At 44.9% G+C, this 18,973-nt stretch overlaps 1 protein-coding gene across 3 annotated transcripts in view; it reads left to right on the top strand.

Moving 5' to 3' along the window:
- Positions 1-18,973, top strand: part of GLIS3 (GLIS family zinc finger 3) — a 547,841-nt gene that overhangs the window by 253,593 nt on the left and 275,275 nt on the right. For all 3 annotated transcript variants that reach the window (XM_047831214.1, XM_047831212.1, XM_047831213.1), the window contains exon 4: positions 967-2,092. In XM_047831214.1, coding sequence (XP_047687170.1) covers positions 967-2,092 — 1,126 coding nt within the window. The remainder of the gene's footprint in view (positions 1-966; positions 2,093-18,973) is intronic.

Raw genomic sequence — 18,973 nt, 5'->3', positions numbered from 1 at the left:
CTACGTTACAAGCCATTTTGAGATGCAGGTAAAGACTGTGACCCGTGGGGCATGTTTCGTAAAGGGTAAGAAGAACAGGAGACAGATTGTTGCCCAAGTGGACTCTCCTAAATGCAGAAAATCTGCTCTTGGTCCCAGGGCTGCTCTAATTAAGTACAGGGACTCGTGGAAAACCCCAGACTAGCAAGCGTCGTTACACCCTGCATGGCCCAAGTGCATAATTCCAAATAGGGCTTGATTTTTCAGGCTGTCATTCCCTTATGTATCATAGCTGTCTTTTGTATATTTTCATTTCCTGGGTTGATTTGATGTTGTCACTGAGCGCTGATGGAGTGAGTTGCTATCTCTTCAAGAAATCTTTAGAATTCCTGATCATCAGTGAAATGTTGTGAAATTAGTATTGGGTCCCCTGGATGACCGTTTGACTTTGAGGATTCACTTCTTTTCCCCCCAAATGAAGCACGGGTTTCTGTTTTACTTAGCCAAATAGAATATGCTCAAAGGGTGGAACTCTGTTTAGACTCGTATCCCCTGCAATGTCTATCTGTAGTGTGCTGTGCACAGTAAGTGCTTAATAAATACTTACTTATTTGGTTTGCCATGAAATGGCATCAGTAATTATTCCCAGGTCTCTAAATTTTTCCCCTGACATTAAAAAAGATATTTAAAAACAAAGCAAGGGCTATTTATTATCATTAAAGTATTAAGATTATTTATAACAATAGATCTTTTGTTTTGTGATTCCAGTGAGCATTAGCCGCTATTGTTCTTCTTGGTAAAATGTTATTTACCTGGAACTAAAAGCCTGGGGTTTTATCTTAGCCAAAGAATGTGTGTTTAGCTGAGAATGTAATTAGGGGAAATACTTAAGGGATTGTCAATGCAGTGTTCTTTTAGCTCTTAAGCAATCCATATCCTGCTAAAATGTTTGTCTTTCCCCCCCCCCCTTTCTGGCTGCTGTTCCAGGTCCCTTACTTCTCGTGAGTCTTTGGCGTCCACGACTTTGAGTCTGACGGAAAGTCAGTCGGCCTTGAGCGTGAAACAAGAGTGGTCTCATGGCTACAGGGCTGTCCCGTCGCTGCCCTCCAGCCACGGCTCCCAGAATGGCATCGATCTAGGGGACCTCCTTAGCCTTCCTCCGGGGACAGCCATGTCCAGCAATAATGTCTCTAACTCACTACCGTCCTACCTTTTCGGCGTGGACAACAGCCACTCTCCTTACCCGAGCCCCCGGCACTCGTCGGCCAGGTCCCACTCGGCCCGCTCCAAGAAGAGAGCGCTGTCCTTGTCCCCGCTGTCCGATGGCATTGGGATAGACTTCAATACCATCATCCGCACCTCGCCCACGTCGCTGGTGGCCTACATCAACGGGTCGAGGGCTTCCCCGGCCAACGTGTCCCCGCAGCCCGAGGTCTACGGGCACTTCCTCGGCGTGCGCGGAAGCTGCATCCCCTCGCCGTGCTCGGGGCCCAGCGGCCAGAAGGGCGTGCGGGGGGCGTGCGGGGGCGGGGGCCCTGTGCCCCCGGCCTACGGCGAGGACGGCGCGCTGGAGTACGAACGCATGCAGCAGCTGGAGCACGGGGGCCCGCAGCCCGGCCTGGTCGCCAACACGGTGGTGCAGCACGGCCTGCCCGACCCCGACGGCCAGCCGGCCGGCCTGCTCAAGACTGAGCGCCTGGACGATTTCCCGGGGGGCGCCCTGGACCTGCCCCCCGCGGCCCCGCTGCCCCCGCTGCCGACGGCCCCCCAGGGCCCCCCGCCCCCCTACCACGCCCACCCACACCTGCACCACCCGGAGCTGGGCCCCCGCGCCCCGCCACTGGCCCTGCCGCGGGCCGCGCTGGACGAGGACGGCGACGTGGAAGACGCGGGGGGCAAACACTGCTGTCGCTGGATCGACTGCAGCGCCCTGTACGAGCAGCAGGAGGAACTTGTGCGCCACATCGAGAAGGTGCACATCGACCAGCGCAAAGGGGAAGACTTCACTTGCTTCTGGGCCGGCTGTCCTCGCAGGTACAAGCCGTTCAACGCCCGGTACAAACTGCTGATCCACATGCGGGTCCACTCCGGGGAGAAGCCCAACAAGTGCACGGTGAGTCTCCTCAGGGTCGCAGGGGGTCGCTGCAGGTGCACGGGGGTCTTTCCGAACTTGGCCGCCAGTCGGGGCTCCTCCTCGGCGTTTACGGAATTTGGATACGTGCGGGCCTAGGGATCCATGAAAGGTGACTTCCCTTCAGCCCCGGGACAGGAAAGGTTGTTTTAAATTATTAGCGGCGGTGGTCTCTCTCCACTTCGCGATGCTCTTCTGCAGACGTAACGTGATCCCAAAACGTCAAGGGGAGGTGGATATCGGCCGCGCTGTCCAGAATCTTGGAAAATCCCTGCCTCCCAGGCACCAGCTTGCAGTTGCTGAAATGTGCAGGGCAGAGAAACACACACTGCCTACCAGCGAGCTTCAGCTTTTTTTCCAAAGCAAATAGTCAGTGATTCTTTCCTCCCCTCCAGTAACTTGGGCGAGCACTGGGGTTGGAGGAGGGTGTAGTTCTGATATTTGGAAAGGAACTCACACTTAGCGACTTGGCTAGTAAAAATGTTGCCGCATACACCCACACCGCGGCACTCCGGGCTTGTGAGACTAGTTAATGATTTATAGCCGGCATAACAACACCCAGGGGATCCCACAGAAGCAGGATCTCACAGGATCTTGCTGGATTTTAAGGAGAGACAATTTTGTGGGGAAGTACAAGAAGAAGGAAGCAAGAGGGGACTTCGGTGTGGAAGGGAGCGGGCGTAGTGTCTCTTTCTCCCCTGCCTCCCCTTTTCACGACATCGATCCTGGAACTGTGTCTGTTTCTTGGCAAAACTTACTATTTTTGAATAATAGGACCCTTAAGTGATTTCACAATCATTTCACACCTAGCAGAAACCCTGAGGGTTTACAAGCAGGACATCACCCTTGGGATCATAGGGCAGCTTTGCACAATCTCAGACAGCTCGCTTAACCCTTTGAAGGAGAAGAACATGTGTTTTATATTAGCTTAGATGGACAGGACTATTTCTTTCGGAGTTAAAATCCGAGCATTGTAGGTGCTCCCCGGATATTGGATATGCCACCGCTCACCGAATGCGTGAAATGTATAAATCATCTCGAAAAGGAACTGATTCAGACCCTGGCCGGAGTCGCTCCTCGCTATAGTAGGTCTTGATGAGAAAGAACCTGGGCCATGTTTGTGTTTGATTGTAGATTGGTCCCGTTGTCTGATTTTTGTAAAAGCAAACCAAACAGGTGATAGCTGTAATGCAGGTATTAGAAGCACCTTTTTACTATCCAGTAGGTATTTCTGAAAGAGTTTTAAGAATTTCTGGTGCAATGAAATTGCATTTCTTGCCGTTACCTTCTGCCCCATGTTGCGATTTTTCTTGAGGAAAACCAGAAGCTGATACGTTGTGAGAATGCCAGGTTATATGAGTGAAAAGAATAATTACATTTCAGGCAGCAAAACCTTGCTCTGTCAGTAGGGTTCTGCATTAAAAATGCCAGAAAGAGACAAGCAATTGAAGGCAATTCCATTTACTCCGTTTGGAACACACGGGCCTATTGCAGGCAGGAAAGACATTCGGTCTCTGAAGGAAAACAGTCCAACCTTTTAGTTCTGACTAATCCTGGCTGAAAATAGTTTGCTGGATTTGGCTTTGCTGAAATAAACATAAAGGCTTGAATTATCCAAAAAATATTTTTTGCATTGCAAAATTAATTTTTGTGCAGTCGGGTTTCCCCATTTTCCCACTGTTCCCAGACTTTGCAGCGGCGTATAACTTTATAAAGTTGACTTTTGCTAAAGTGCGCGATGACTATTAAAAATAGAAATACTTCGGTGAAAGAATAAGCTGAGAAGTGAGCATTTGCAGACCTCTGGATAGCTTTTCATTGTATTTTTCGGGATGGGTACGGGAGATGAATTCTTTTCTTCCCTAGTCTGTGTACTTCCCACTTCTGGATGGAACCAAAAAATTCAGATTGCCAGATTTGATGCTGGCCTATCAAATCTAGACCCACAGCACATTAAGTCACACATGCTACAGTGCAAATGTATTTCTACAAAACAGGGTTTCTTTGGAGCCGACTAATACTGCAAAATTCTAGTCTTGGGACTGTATGTTTTTAGCAGGAAGGTATCCGTTTTCACATAAAACGTTCACAGTGTGAGCACTGTGTCTTTCACAACTATTATGTTGCCGTATGTCATCTGCTTGATTTGTAGGGTTCTAGCTGAGGGGCAGCAAATACCTTTGCTGTGGAGCTCGGTGGTCCACTCGGGCTGTGGCCACGGGGAGAAGACGCCATACTTAATGTGGATACTCATCTGAAAGGATGCATTTTCTGCCTTTTGCAAAACCAGTCTCTACACTCTTGGAATCCAGACACAAAGAATTGTTAACACTGAAATATTTCATCTCCCACTGCTTTGAAATCTGATGGTAGTTGATTCAAAGCTCCAGATGGTTGCCAAGTCAAATGACCACATTCATCTCTTAGAGACATGAAGTGATCTTTGGGTTTTTGTGGCCGTGTCACATGCCACAAAGGCTAGGAGCAGCTTAAATTATAGGCCCCAGTTCACTTTTGTTTCACGTATGTTTAACTGCTCTTAATTTTCTCTGAACCGTAGTTAGAGTTAGTCATCATTTTCACTCACTTAGCTTCTTGACCCAAGAAAGACGTGATGACCCAATTGTGTTTGGTGACCATGGCTACGAGCAGCACACTGTGCTTCTGGAAGTCATGGTGGCAGAAGGGTGTGTGACGGGGCTATTCAGCGACAGCGTGCTTACGGTAAGAGACGAGCACCGGTGTTCTCTCCGGATGCCACATTCCAGCTCACGCATGGGGAGAACGTGCTCTCAGAATCTCTGACTGTAACTCGTCTGTCTCACCCAGAACTCTGGGATCCGGATCACTCTGGATTTGAGGTGGCAGAACGGGGGGAGGATTGCTCATTTATTATTTGGTTAACTTACTGGAAGAAGAGAATGGTTTCTTTTCTCTTTCCCGCCCAAACAACTCCACCCTTCTCTACATCTCATTCTTCTTCTTCTGTGGAAAGCCAGACCGGCTGCTCTCTTTCCAGGCCTGGCCCCGATGACAGAGATATTCCCAGCCAGTGGCAAGGGCCTGGAGAAGGGAAGTCCTCGGCGGGCAGTCAGACAGACAGACCCTCCATTAAATCAGAAACCGGGATATGGCAACGTTATATTAAAAATACCTGAGTCCGCTCACTGCCGTCTACTAACTGAAGCCATTTCTAGATGCTGAATCTTTCTGTTTCGACCTTCTGGACGGTAGACCAATCCCAACACTGATGAATCTCAGATTTCACCAAAACTTTTGAGCATTCCCAGGTACGACTGTGCTGAAGTCTTTTATGTTTTTCTGAGATGAGAAGGGTTTGCTCGCTCAAGTCAGAACAAGGCACAGAGCCTCAGAATTTCCAACTTTCTCAAACCCCTGTTTCACGGTCCTAAAAAGGCAACATAAAGTATCATCCCAAATTATTGATAGACATTAACCATCTCTAACAGCAGCCATCGCAATGGTTCCAATAGAGCGCCCACCGAGAATGTCTCGACCACAGGTCTTTTAGCCACGAAGTTGAAGAATGTGTTAACGCCCGGGTAGCGTTCCCAGGAAGGTGTATTCTGAATGAGATCAGGCACACTCTGTCTGCCAGTACTTCTCGTGAGAAAGCCTATCTGATGGGAGCAGAGCGAGCAGGGGCAAAAGGGGGACAGTGAGCCACTCTGTTGCCAGCATCAGAAACACTGATGGCTGGCCTTGGCATACAACAGCAAGCGGTTGTGCTGGGAGGTTAGGGAGTGTTAAGAAGGGAATTAGGGGGAATGTGGGTCGCCACTTAATTTTTCTTATTTTTCCTGGATGAATTTTGTCCAATGGCAAAAAGGAATTTTGCAAGACTTTGACCCACCCACAGATTTTCACGAAAATGTCACTGACCAAAGACAGCTTTGAATTTTGTATGAATTGACTCATTTCTCCACAGGCATTTTGCCTGGCAAAGTCCGGACTGTTTGCTTTGGCTAGAATATTGGGCAGTTTGCTTTTTAAGTAACATTGGATTATGGAATACAAGAAAATAAATACAGAGCCGGGGCCATGTCCCCATTCCTCTTTAATGGCCTGATTTATGGGTTCATGGGCCAGCATTAGCCATGTAAGACATTTCTTGAGGAAAAGTAAATTCACTGTAAACTTTGGAGGAAGCTTTTTCAATCACATCCTTTCTTTTGTTATTTTGATAAGGCTTGGCACTGATGCGATGGCCAGAGTTAAATGAGCAGAAGAGACCGTAGGAAACTATAACTATCCGTGACCACTTTATAACCTTCAATTGGGAAAGCAATTGGGGAATATCTAGTAAAGGTAAAAGTGAGCATATCCAGATGCGCCTGGGTGGCTGAGTCGGTTGAGCATCCGACTCTGATTTTGGCTCAGGTCATGACACCAGTGTTGTGGGATTGAGCCTTGCATTGGGTTCCTGCTAAGCCAGAACCTGCTTACGAGTTCGTTCTCTCTCTCTCTCTCTCTCTCTCTCTCTCTCTCTCTCTCTCTCTATCTCCCTCCCTCCCTCCCTCCCCCTCTCTCCCTCTCTCTCCCTCTCTCTCCCTCTCTCTCTCCCCCCTCCCACCCTCTCCCTCTGACACTCTCCCTGCTTTCTCATGCTCTTTCTCTTTCTGAAATTAAAAAAAAAATTTAAAGGTTAAAAAACGTGAGCATATCCAACAAAACCATGTCTATATGTCTACCCTAGAGAAACTCTTGCATATGGTGACAGGGCCATATGCAAAAAGATGTTTATTGTACTTCTGTTTCTTTAAAAAAAAAAAAGGTAAATGATCTGTCCATAGATGAAATAAATCAATAAACTGTGATTTATTCTTAATGAAATAATAGAAAGGAGTTTAAAATTAACGAACTGTGTATAAATCTCTATAGATGAATAGGTAGATGGATGGATAGGATAGATGGATAGATAGATATCAGTGTGGATACATCTCAGAAAACAATGTTGCATGAAAAAAACTAAATGCATACAAGGGTATATGCAGTGTAATACAATTTGTATAGATTTAGACACACACTAATCAGTGTTATATAGTTGTTGCAGACATATAATTACTTGATTAAACAATAAAATTGGACTGGGCAGGACAATCAGTAACCTTAGAATAGTGGATACTTCTAGAGAGGAAAGAAGTAAGAAGAAATGGGATAGGTATGTCGCCCCATCTGTTTTCCAAGAGTGAGAGAATGGAAACAAATGTTAAGTTCTTTTTAGCTTGGGTGGTAGTAATATAGGTGTCATAGGTATCTTAAAATATTTTCTGTGCTATGCTGTTTGAAATATTTCATAACTGTAAGTATGAATTATCTACAAATAAAAGAAAGTCAATAATGAGTCTAACACTCCACCTCCCTTCCATACATATCATTTTTTTTTTTCAGATGACGAGAACAGAGCTGGAGAAATTAACGTGATTTTTCTTAGAGTACTAAGTTGTTTGCCTCTTGCCTACTTAGCACCTGCAAGCAGGTGGTTCTTAACCTTGGCTGACATTAGAATTGCCTGAAAGGCTTTATAAAGGACCCGGACCTGGGTCCCACCCCGGAGCCTGTGATGTCATTGGTCCCGGGGGCTACTTCCCAGGTGATTCTAAAGTGGAGCCAAGGGTGGGCACCGGTGCTCTGAAAGCTTCTGCGTTCTGACATTGAACTCTAAGGAAATGAAGGCCGGCTCTGTCATTTCAGTTAAGGTGTGGGGAGGCAGTGTTTTGTAGCGACCACATCTTCATTATCTCCACCGTCCTGACAGTGATTAGGGTAATTTCTTGTTCCCTTGGAATAACATTCGGAGACAAGAAATACGATGATAACCGAGGGACTCTGGTAGTGGCAGAAGGCTTTCAGCTGAGCATCCCTTTCGTGTCAGGGTGCTCTTCCTTTGCAATTAATAGTCAGGCGAAGGTTGGGATGAGACTGTGCTGAGCGATGTATGTCATCGCCCCTTCCTGCCCCCCTGAGCTAAAAGTGCAACAGACGAATTTGCCACCTTGTTCCCATTTTTAAAGGTAAGGTAATGCAGCCTTTCTGCTTTTAATATAAAATGGTCTTCAAAACACTTTTGCTACCAGGGATGTTTCTGAAGAGTTGGTAAATTACCAAAATATTGAATTTTCCCTTTTATCAAATCTGCCTGATGTGATTAAATAAATAAAATTAACATTAATATCCTCTTTGTCTCTGGAGGCTGAAACACCACCAGCGAAACATCTGGTAAAGATCAGAGAGAGTGTGGTTTCCAAGTTCTATCCCACGAGGCATCAGTCTGTCAAATAGTTAATGCGAGCTTTGTGATTAAAAAAAAGAAAAAAGAAATTCTAAATCGCAAGATTTTTTTTTTCCCCATTGATTTTACCTAAGAAAGAGATACTGGCATATTTACATGTTCAACATACTGTAGACATATATATGTTACCATAAATTACAACCCCCTTGGTGCAGGTAAATGTAAAACCACAGAAATTCTCATCAGATGGGGCATCGACCACAGTCTATAAGGCGTCTGTCAAATTGAATTTCACATCCCAAAACACAGTTTAGAAGCCTTCCATTTGGTAGTGGTTTAATTTTATTTCCCTTTAGAAGGCATTTAATCCATTTTACCTGGAGAGCTGGCCTTTCATGAACTCTGTCCTGAAAATAAATTCGTAGCAGATTTGGGCAAACGTTTCAAAGCGAATCGTGGTTTCTGTTTCTTTGCCTTGCAATTCTAGGATGAATGAAAGACAATAGATAATGAGAGGAATCCTAAGAGGTTAAATATTTGGAGGCTTTATCCTCATAAAACAAAATCATTAACTACATGACGGTTGATGTTCCTTTTAGTTCATATTTGCTTTGTGGTTTTTCTCTGATTTCATGCCCCGAAATTATGTTTTTAAAATTAGAATTATGTAAATCTTTGCATGAACGATCTGATTAGGGGAATGTATTTCAAACCTTTTGACGTTTGCTCCTATATGGATTCTAAAGTGTGTTTTTCTTAGTTCCTTCAGACTGCACCAGTGTAAAATTAGTTTGGCAATTTATTAGAAATGTCTTCTGTGACCTTTGGAATATGTCTTGATTACCTTTGGTCGCGCTGACATCTCGGAGTCCAGACAGAATCTGAGTGTGTAGAGTGAAAGACCAAACACGTTTATTTTTCCAAAAAAAAAAAAAAAAAAAAAGAGGTAGTCTGATTCTCTTTGATCTTTCCAGAAGTGTTTTCTTCAAGCTCCGGGGAGAAGGATGTGGAAAAGAGATGTTTTATTTTTCTTTCCGTGCAGATTTATTAATTTCTACTATAATTACCAGGTAGGGCGTCTAGACTATCAATAGGACAATGGACTATCAATAGGACAATGAACGTTCCAACGCCAGGCAGTGGATGTACGACTGGCGAGCACAGTACCTGGCTGGGTGGGCTGGATGCCCCGTCGGCTCAAACTATGGGCAGCCTCGTCCAGAGGGGAGATGAGTTGGTTTAATAGGTCTCGTCGCTCATAGAGGAAGTTGGCGTAGATAGGAATTTGGTGAGAAAACAGAATGAAACCTGGGTATGCTTACGTTGTGGCACAGTAGCTACTTTTATTTTCTTGGGCCATAGACACTGGGCTTGAGTAGGGAGAATGACTAACCCTTTTGAGGGAGAATTTTGAAGAATTAAGACGCAGTTAATTTGAAAAGTTGTTGAGAAATTGGACAATAAGATGACCTGGCTCTGGGTAGGCAGGGGCAGTTGCATGAGTAATGATACCAGGCTCCAAACTTAGGGTGACCGTAGAATTCATTTATTATTCAAATAGGGACGCTTTTGAGAGTGGAAGGGGTTCTGTGTCGCCAGAATATCAGTATATTACAAGGCTTGTCCTGGGAAAACCAACATGTAGAGCTGTCCTCCCCAAATAGAATATGCACTGATGTATCCGGTCAATCAACGTGTGTCCATTCATTTATTTGGTCACTTTGTACAAGCCATGTGTCATGCCCTGTCCTGGAAGCTGGGAGTTACAGAAATAAATGAGATGTTTCCTTGAGGAGCTTATAGTCTTCTAGGGGTGATAACTGTGTAAACAGTTATTTACACAGTAGTGAAACAAGGCTTTGATAGAGCCCCATGCAAATTGTTTTCATGTCGAAACAGGGGAAGAAGCTTCCAACTATTTGTAGAGTCTGGGCAGGCTTCTTGGAGAAGGTAACTGCATCTTGAAAGAAGACAGCAGTTCTTGCAGAGAAAGGGAAGGAGGCCATTCAAGGGAAGGGCCCCAATATGTGCTAATAACACAGTGGTGTGAAAGAGCCCAGGAAAAGAAACAGTTCCCAAGTAGTTTGGTCCAGGAGTAGGTAGGAGAAGGAAAAGAGGCCGGAAATTTACCTTGGACCAATAATAAAGGATCTGTAAGTACCAAATAGGGATAATGTTTTGAAAATTAGAAAGAATTACACACTTAGTTAATAGTATTGCAAATCCAGTTAATACAAAAAAATAAAACAAACAAAACTTAGGAGGCAGCATCAGTGAGGTAGCAAGTCCTGTACTTTGATGCTTGTGAAACGAAACTGCCTCCCCCAAACCATCTCGTTGTCTCTTAAAGTTTCTAGTTTAAAACTTCATTAGAATGTATCTCTTGGCCACTATCACGTGAAACAGAAAGTTTTCTTAGGCCAAGTGATCAGCCAGGGAAACACGTAAGTGAAGACAAGCATGAAAGCATTTTCTGTGATGGACTTTAAAGAAAAAAAAAAAAAAACTATATCTGGGAGAGACCAGAGACCAGAGCTATTTGATCAGTTATGTAGAATGATTAAGACGTGGACAGAGGCTGCATACATTATCCTGTGTATGAGTAACCTTCTGTTAGTTAAATGTTTCCTTTTTATAATCTGTAAAGAGAGTGAAGTGGTGTTCAACAAAGCTTTGGACGGGTGTTCCTTATGCTGAGCCTGTCAACCCTTTCAAGACTTTCCTCCCACTGCTAAGATTTACTTTGGAATTGTTTTCTGCTCAGACTGAATCAATGCAGAACAGAGCTCCACGTGTTGAGATGGTTAGAGGGGTACAAATTAAATCAGTTCTCAAAATGGTGCCCATCCCCAGTGATTCTGGCTCAACACTGTAGGGCCTCGTGCCTCTAGAGAGGGGAGGGCAGTGGAAGGAGAGATGGGCCTTTTGTTTCTTGAGCTGCCTGCTCTAGCAGTCGCCTGGGAATCGCGCCTCGCCAGGTCGGGCCGTTTGCCTGTGTGACCAGCACAGTGCAGAGCCAACCACAGGGGGCACAGGTGTTCAGAGGGTTCCAGATAGAGCATCTGATTAGTCTTGCTCTTAAAACTTAGAAGGCGGTGTCTCAGGCTTCCCTCTTCCAGAATGATTTCTGTGTTTTAGAGTGTTTATTTGAAAGTCCTTTAAATTGGCCTGGATATCAGGCCTGGTAATCCTATCCTTTGATGAGAAACATGGCTACTTCTAAACTCTTTGTCTTCTACTGTTCCTTTCTTCCATTCCCTGTCACAGTTTCTGGAGTGAAAAGATCAAATGGTGCTTTGTTAGCCAAGAGAATAGACTTGGGGGTGGGTGTGAGCAGTTTTAATGAAGGGAAAGTGGGGGTCCCCACCTTCAGCAAAAGTGGAAATTTATCTTCTGTTGCGTTTGTGGGGACTCCTACTATTTCCCCTTCCCTGAGAATTTCCATGTTGCGTCAGGGCCCCTTGCTTTGCATCGTGTTTTTTCTTTCTACCTTTTCAAGCTTTGCTTTGGGGAAAGAACTTCAGCAAAGATAAAATTCATACATTTGGATGGTGAATGGCTGAGAAAAGATGCAGGGCTGGTTCTCCCAGGGGTTGGTTAGCCAGTTTTCACTAGGAAGGAAGTAAACCTCTCCCTTGGAGAGAAACTCCTTCAGGTGCTTCAGGTGTTGGAGAGGCAAATAACCATGCTACAAACTCTGAGCTACTAGATTACTTTAATCCTCACTGTAGCCCTCAGAGTGAAGTAATTCATGGAGTTTGAGATTTATACTCTGTTCTTTTTACTATAAACTCCAAGGTCGTTATTCACCTTTGAGTCCTGCCCACAGTGCCCAGCTCAGTGATTAGATTAACATATAGTAGACCTCAAATATATATGCATACATACTTGTTTATCTACCTGTATATGTGTGTGTGTGTGTGTGTGTGTGTGTATCAGTATATGTGCATATACAGATACATATATCTGTATATCCATATGCTTGGAGTTAGGTGATGGATACATGGAGGTCCATTATTCTGTTGTTACTGCTTGTATGATGATTTGAGATTTCTCATAATAAAAAGCTAAAAAATTCTTTGAGTGAGCTTCTAGGAAACAGAAGGATAGTTTGTTCTCTCTCAAATCTTAGAAAATGATGCCACGTGACCCCCCTCCCCCATGGGTAACCTGTGTTCTCCTGATCTGAAAACAAATTAATTTCTGTCATTGCTCCTGCAGGGCTCTGAAATCATCCTGCCTGAGAACGAGATGAGACATAACTCTTAGGCAATAACATGACATTCGAAAAGGCAATTGCTAACAAGGAAGTATCATTATTATAATATGTTAAGATAACTTCTGTAACAGGCAGCCCCAAGTCTCAGTGACTTGGTATGATGAAGGTTCATTACTTACTCATGTTCTAATACAGCTTGTGACCCTACAGTGACTCAGGATCCTTCCGTCGAATGGCACTCTGGGTCCAGTGTGAAAGACAGGATGTTGAGAAACAGAGATGAGGAGCCGGGTCTGAAAGTGACACGCTTTACTTTTTCCTGCATCCCATTGGCCCCAGAAATCAGTCACTTGACCCCAGCTAAATGTAAGGGAGGCTGGAGAGGATGGTCTTTCTGTGTGCGTAGGAGGAGGTTGAACAGACCCCTGACTTCTCCTGGTTCTCTGTATCCCCTTGAAAAGAAGATGCATTTTAGTTTTGATCTTTGAGCTCTCCGTGAGTGGCGACCCCACATGGTCAAAGTGGTCTCGTGAAAGACCATTTCTTCTTTCTTACCAGCGCTGGCTCCTATGACTTGCTTTTCAACTTAGTGGATCTTTTTCAGCCCAACCATTTTTTTTTTTGTTTTTTACTCTCCAAGGATTCCATCGCCATACAGTCACCACTGCTGGGAAAACTCTTGTTATCTCAAGTGAATTACTCAGTTTTTTCCCACCTTGTCCAAATTACATGTTCTTGGTGCATAATTCCCTACTGCTCATCATCTGTCTAAGTCATGAGGATGCCTGATGTCTTCATGTCCCACAGGCACTCACCCTTGAGGGAGATCTGCTCATTATCAAGGGCAAGGTCATGAGTGAATCACTGAGAGATCCACCACTGTGAACAGAAATTTGGTGTGAAGGGCTATTTTACTAAGACCCTGAAACACAATATTCCCCATCTGTTCATAAAGCAGCTTATTTGATACACACAGTGTGGTCATAAATGCTCTTCCAGTCTCCGAATGCTTGCCTTTGGTCATGGACTGGCACACACTCAAGGAAAAAATGACAATGTGCCTCTATGGACACTTTTGGTCCATTTCCATAAATATATTCAAACAAAATGAAATTGCCTGGCTCTTTACACTCTGTCCTTTGGTGTGTTTAAGCTTGCAGAATTACCCCCAAGGATGACAAATTGTAAACATCATGCAGTGCCACAGCCCAGGTTCAAGGCCTGTCTCAGCGTTCTGCCGACATTCACCCTTCCTTGAAACGTTTCAAGTGTTTTAGGAAAATGAAGCTAGGTAAACAAGCTTATCAGGAGCGACAATAAAAAAAAAAAAATCATCGATTCTAATTAGGAGGCGTCGCCGATACAGAAACAAAGCTGCTTTTGTGTAGTGGAAAGTCTACCTGTTCTCTGAAACACAGGGAGTGCTTTCCAGTGGCTTTAGATAATCAGGCTGGCGAAGTTTCAGGGCCCTGACCTTTTGGCCCATCTCAAGTGATTCAGCTGCACTTGTCGAAACTTGTCGAAGGCGTTGGTGGGAGCTGTGTGGGGTGTTGTTATACAGCTGTGACCGTGAGGCAGGTACTGTTGTTTTGTTCTCCTGCGAGCCCCAAGCTGCATCATAAATGGATGTGGGGCGTGTCTGGGTTCTTGGCACGGGGCTGGAGTTTATTGTCACCGTCTCTGGTTGTCCCTGTGGAGCAGGTGTGTCCCTCCTCAAGCTCAGCGCATGCAGCCGCCCCTGGGGAAGACTCTGGCAGCTTGAGTTGTGTCTGGGTCACCCTGAGCCTGCCCCACTGTGGGCCCCGGGAAGGCCAGCTTTGACCGTAATCCTGGTTCTTTGCCGTGTCTGGGAAACGGGGCCTTCACGCCGGCACCGGCCAAGGAAGGAGCCGGATGATCTGAGCAAATGATGGAGAAATCACTCTCACTGCTTTATTCCGTCGAGATAGTGAATCAAAACCAAAAGCCGTGTCACTGTCACTTTTCTTGGATTCAGTATTTCGGGGGAGAAATGAATTTCGCTAGACCACGGGGTCAGGAACACAGACCCTGGTAAATCAATGGGCATTTCATTTAAAATTAAAGAGTGTCTATTGACCATTTGCAGTGTCAGTGATTTATTTTCAGGGAAGAGTTTCATAAAAGGCATTTTTAGTTGCCTGATAGTACGTTTCCTCCAAAGATTGGCTGGCTAATTACCATTGGCGAGTAATAGGGGCTGCCAAAAAAAAAAAAAAAAAAAAAAAAAAAGCAAGAAAGAAAGGCAAAGAAGCCCATTGTGTTCCAAAGGATTGATGCTTCCAGTTGTCTTGACAAGCTCCTGCTACACTTGTCAAACAGCTGTGCCTGGGAATGAAATTCTGAAGCTGGATTCTCACTTGGCCAAGATTAGAACAGGCTTAATTGAAGGGGGTGGGGGTGGGGGAGGGGAGCAGTATAAATCTCTAAGTACAGAATTCGTGTATTTTTAAAATATGTTGTACTGACCATCTCTAAAATGCTTGATTTTGTTTTCTCATTTTTTACTCACATACGTATATAATATGTTGAATCTCGATTCTGTGACAAGGGTTCAATAAAAACACTGCGTTCGTACGGAAAAATTATTATAATAAGGTTATTTTATAACAGTGTCCCTTAAAGATCTTTTAGATAAATTTAAATATTTAGTTTACATTTACATCTTAGGGCAGGGTCATTCATCTGCTTAGAGGTGTGTGTCTTCTCTGCAGTCTCTGAAAGTGAGCAACTATTTCATGCCGATGTCACATTAAGGCCCCGGGGATACCGCAGTGAACAGATCAACCCCAAGTTCCCTGTCCCCTTGGGGCTTAGGCTCTAGAGGGGGAGGTAATACGTCATGCAGATATCTGGGGGGAAGAAAGTTTCGGGCAGAGACAACAGGAAGTCCAAAGGCCATGAGGCAGGAGTGTTAGCCTGACAAATTCTGGAAACATCAAGGAGCCCAGGGTGACTGGAGCGAAGTGAGCGAGTTGGAGACAGAAGACGAGGTGAGGGGAAAAAATGGGGGCTAAGTTGTTTAGGGCCTTGTTTCGAGTAGAAGGGGGAGACAATCGGATTTGTGTTTTAATACAGTTATTGGGTGCCATATGGAGAGTGTATTGAAGTGGAACAAGAGGCAGGGACAGGAAGACCAGACTTCCAGGAGTAGGGTCATTGCAGTCGCCCTCTCTCTGGTCTTCCTGCTTATGTCCAGAGGTGGAAGTTGGGATAAGCGGTGGCTTTCTGGCTATGTAGAAACAAGTTGGACGTGGCAGGATTTCCCGATGGGTTGGAAATGGAGTGTGGGAGACGGAAGGGTCAGGGAGGACCCCAGGGTTTGGCTTGCACATCTGGGAGGGTGGGAGTTACCTTGAACTGACATGGGGGAGGTTTGGGGAGGAAGCAGAGGGTTCAGTTTCAGAGTTGGTTTTAAGGAACCTGTGATGAGCCCCCGTGGCGGGTCTGGAGGAAAGAAAAGCATAGAGTCTGGCATGATCACGGGGTCACCTGTGTGCTGACAGTATTTAAGGCTTTGAGATGAGCTGACCAGATACGAAGTGAAGTGAGAAGTAGAGACGTGAAGACATTGATGTCTGTATGTCTGGGCTCCCCAAGGGCTGGGTGAAAGGAAAGGGGAACCCTTCTCTACCAGATAGATACCTTGTGTCCCCTTTCCCCGGCTTTGTTATGTTGCCCTGACCACCTCCCATCTGCCTGTAAGAATCTCAAGGGGCCACTGAAGAGAAAAAGACAGGATTGGAGAGTGTGCTTCAGACGGGCCTGCCTTTGGCACTCCTGTGTCTTGTCTTCAGCCTGGAAGAGAGGCAGACAGAAGACAAGGTGGAATGTTCCAAGAGAATCTACAGATTTCTACCATCATGGTTTCATGCTTTTGAATCGAGGGAATGTTAGCGGCAGGATCTGTATATTTTCGCTCGTATAGAACTTAACAGTATGTGAGCAGACACTGAAAAATAACATTAAGTCACTGCTGCCATTGGGGTGGCATTGAGGGGACAGGAGTTGAGGAACAGACTGGGTGACTTGTTGGTCAGCGTGTGTTGAGGGGACACAGAAAGCAGTGGGTAGTACTTTTTTTCTGCCATTCCAACAGCGAGATGCTGAGGTTCTGTCTCTTAATAAATTAATTTCTCAGTGAATTTGATGGTGTCTTGTGTTCCCAAGTGCATCTTCTCACGTGCTTGGCTGACTTCTGCTTCGAGAGCCTGCTCTAAGAAGGTCTTTATAAATAAGTGCTGAGAAGGAGCAGTAGGAAAGACTACTGGCTGAGGTCTCTCAGGGGTTTCACTCTAGTTCACATCCTAAATGTATGCGTTGTGTGAAAGGCTCAGGGACTCTGTTCTGGGCCAGGGAAGCCCTTTGAGTCTGCGAAAATAATTTTAATTTTAAGATCATACGATTACATTTCTCTTTACTATAGAAACTGCTTAACGGGAAACCTTTTCTGTACCATGGATTGGGTTTGTTTACTGTGAATTAGGATAAGTAGGGAACAAAACCTTACGTTTCAGCTTTTGGAAAATTTTATGATGTTCATGTCGATGGCAGTAAAACTTCACTGGCTCCAAAGGGATGCCTCTTCTGGTTTACTGAAGTGTTATGTCACGCTATATCCAGGGAAGGGGCTTTTTTTTTTTCTCTCTCTTTACATTTAATTTTCCCTTCTGTTGCCTCCTGTCTCCCATCTTTCTGGCACCTACTCATTTCCTTTGTTTTTTCTCTCTGTGCTGAGCTATTGAGGGTAACTGCAGAGAGAAAAATGGAGATTATAACCGTGCTTAAAAGCTCTGTGTGTGCACATTTCTATCCAATGACTGTGAAAGAAAGCATATTCAATGCTTTACTATTTAAGTCTGTATTTGATGGAGTTTCTGTCTGTCCCAGGGGCTGTCTTACATCGTCTAGCAAGGTGTGCTGTCCTACTCATTAGGGCAGGGCTTCACAGCCTGGCACGGTCGACATTGGGAACGGGGAGTTATTTGTGGTGGAGGGACTGTCTTGGGCACTACTGGATGTTTAGCTGCACCCCTGGCCTCTACCCACTAGATGCCAGTAGCACCCCCTCTACTCCCAATGGTGACAGAAATGTCTCCAGACATTGCTGTATATCTCCCGGGAGGGCAAAATTGTCCCTGGTTGGGAACCACCGAGTTAGGGGAACCTGAATTTATCAGCCTTATTTATACGGGCACAGGGCAGTTATTTTGAGAATATGGCCAGTGCCCGAAACACAAACACTTGGGTTAAAAAAAGCCTCGAAAACAACAGCAACAAAAACCTCATGTCACTTGGCATTGCCGAGTGAGAGCTTGTAGGAGCCTCTTCCTTCCTTCCCTGGCCTCTCCGAGGACCCTGGCCATGGCCTGGACAACGTGTGATGCCTAGTTGATAAAGAAGCAATCCTTTATGTGTCCAAAATTGTAGTAGAAGGGACTGTAAATTTTTCCAGGTACCTAGTTGTTACTGGGATTTCCTTTTCTTAAAGAAATAGTGATATAAATGGAGGGTTAGTTCCTTGTCCTAGAAGAATGGTTGTACCTAGAATCTATCGTGTTCTGATGGGGAAGCATCTAACGCAGATAGAGTGGGATCTTCTAAAGCAGAAATTGAGCCTGAGGTGAGGATAATCCCCACCTGTGTTTAACTTCTCACCAGTTTCAGCGCTCATGACGAAACCATGGTGTACTGAAAATATATGGAAATTTAGAGGTCTAAATTTGCACTTTCCCAGGATCTGCCCTTGAATGTTCTGCCTCTTGATTTTGGAAGTGAAACTCCTTTCACTCTTCCATTTAGAATAAGTCCCAGAAGGGGTGCACTTTTGGTACCCAAGATGGCACTAGATATAATGACTCATTAGCAGAAAAGGGAGTTCTCTTCCTCTCGTGACCCGACTTTGATAAGAAGAGCCACAAGAAGCTTGAGATTTGTAGATCTTTGCCAAGGCAGCAGTGCTTGTATGATTAAACTTCTTTTGCCATCAGCTCTAATTAGTAGCAGTTTCAACAGCTTTCTGGATCTTCACCGGGAAGGCAGTAGGTATAGACATCACTTGTTGAGCCAACCTGCTCTACCCAGGAGACTTTTTGAGTCAAGAGTTGGTTTGGAGATATTTTATATGGAATGACTTGTGGCGGTGATAATAGACAATGACAAATGAAAGCAACCTCATATGGTTTCTGCAGAATAAGAATAAAAAAAACCCCACTATGTTCATGACAGAATAAAATTAAGTAGGAACAGCTGTATTTGAATATTTACTTATGGACCCTGAGAGAAAAAGAGTTTTCATTGTTTGAGACAGACTGTAAGGAGGCTGAACTCCACCGGAGATAATAACATCTTCCATTTGTTAGGTTGAGTTTAC

Source organism: Prionailurus viverrinus, chromosome D4 (assembly GCF_022837055.1).
Source record: "Prionailurus viverrinus isolate Anna chromosome D4, UM_Priviv_1.0, whole genome shotgun sequence".
NCBI classification, from domain to species: domain Eukaryota; kingdom Metazoa; phylum Chordata; class Mammalia; order Carnivora; family Felidae; genus Prionailurus; species Prionailurus viverrinus.
The sequence above is the reverse complement of the archived record's forward strand: the minus strand, read 5'-3'. Positions and strand labels throughout refer to the sequence as shown.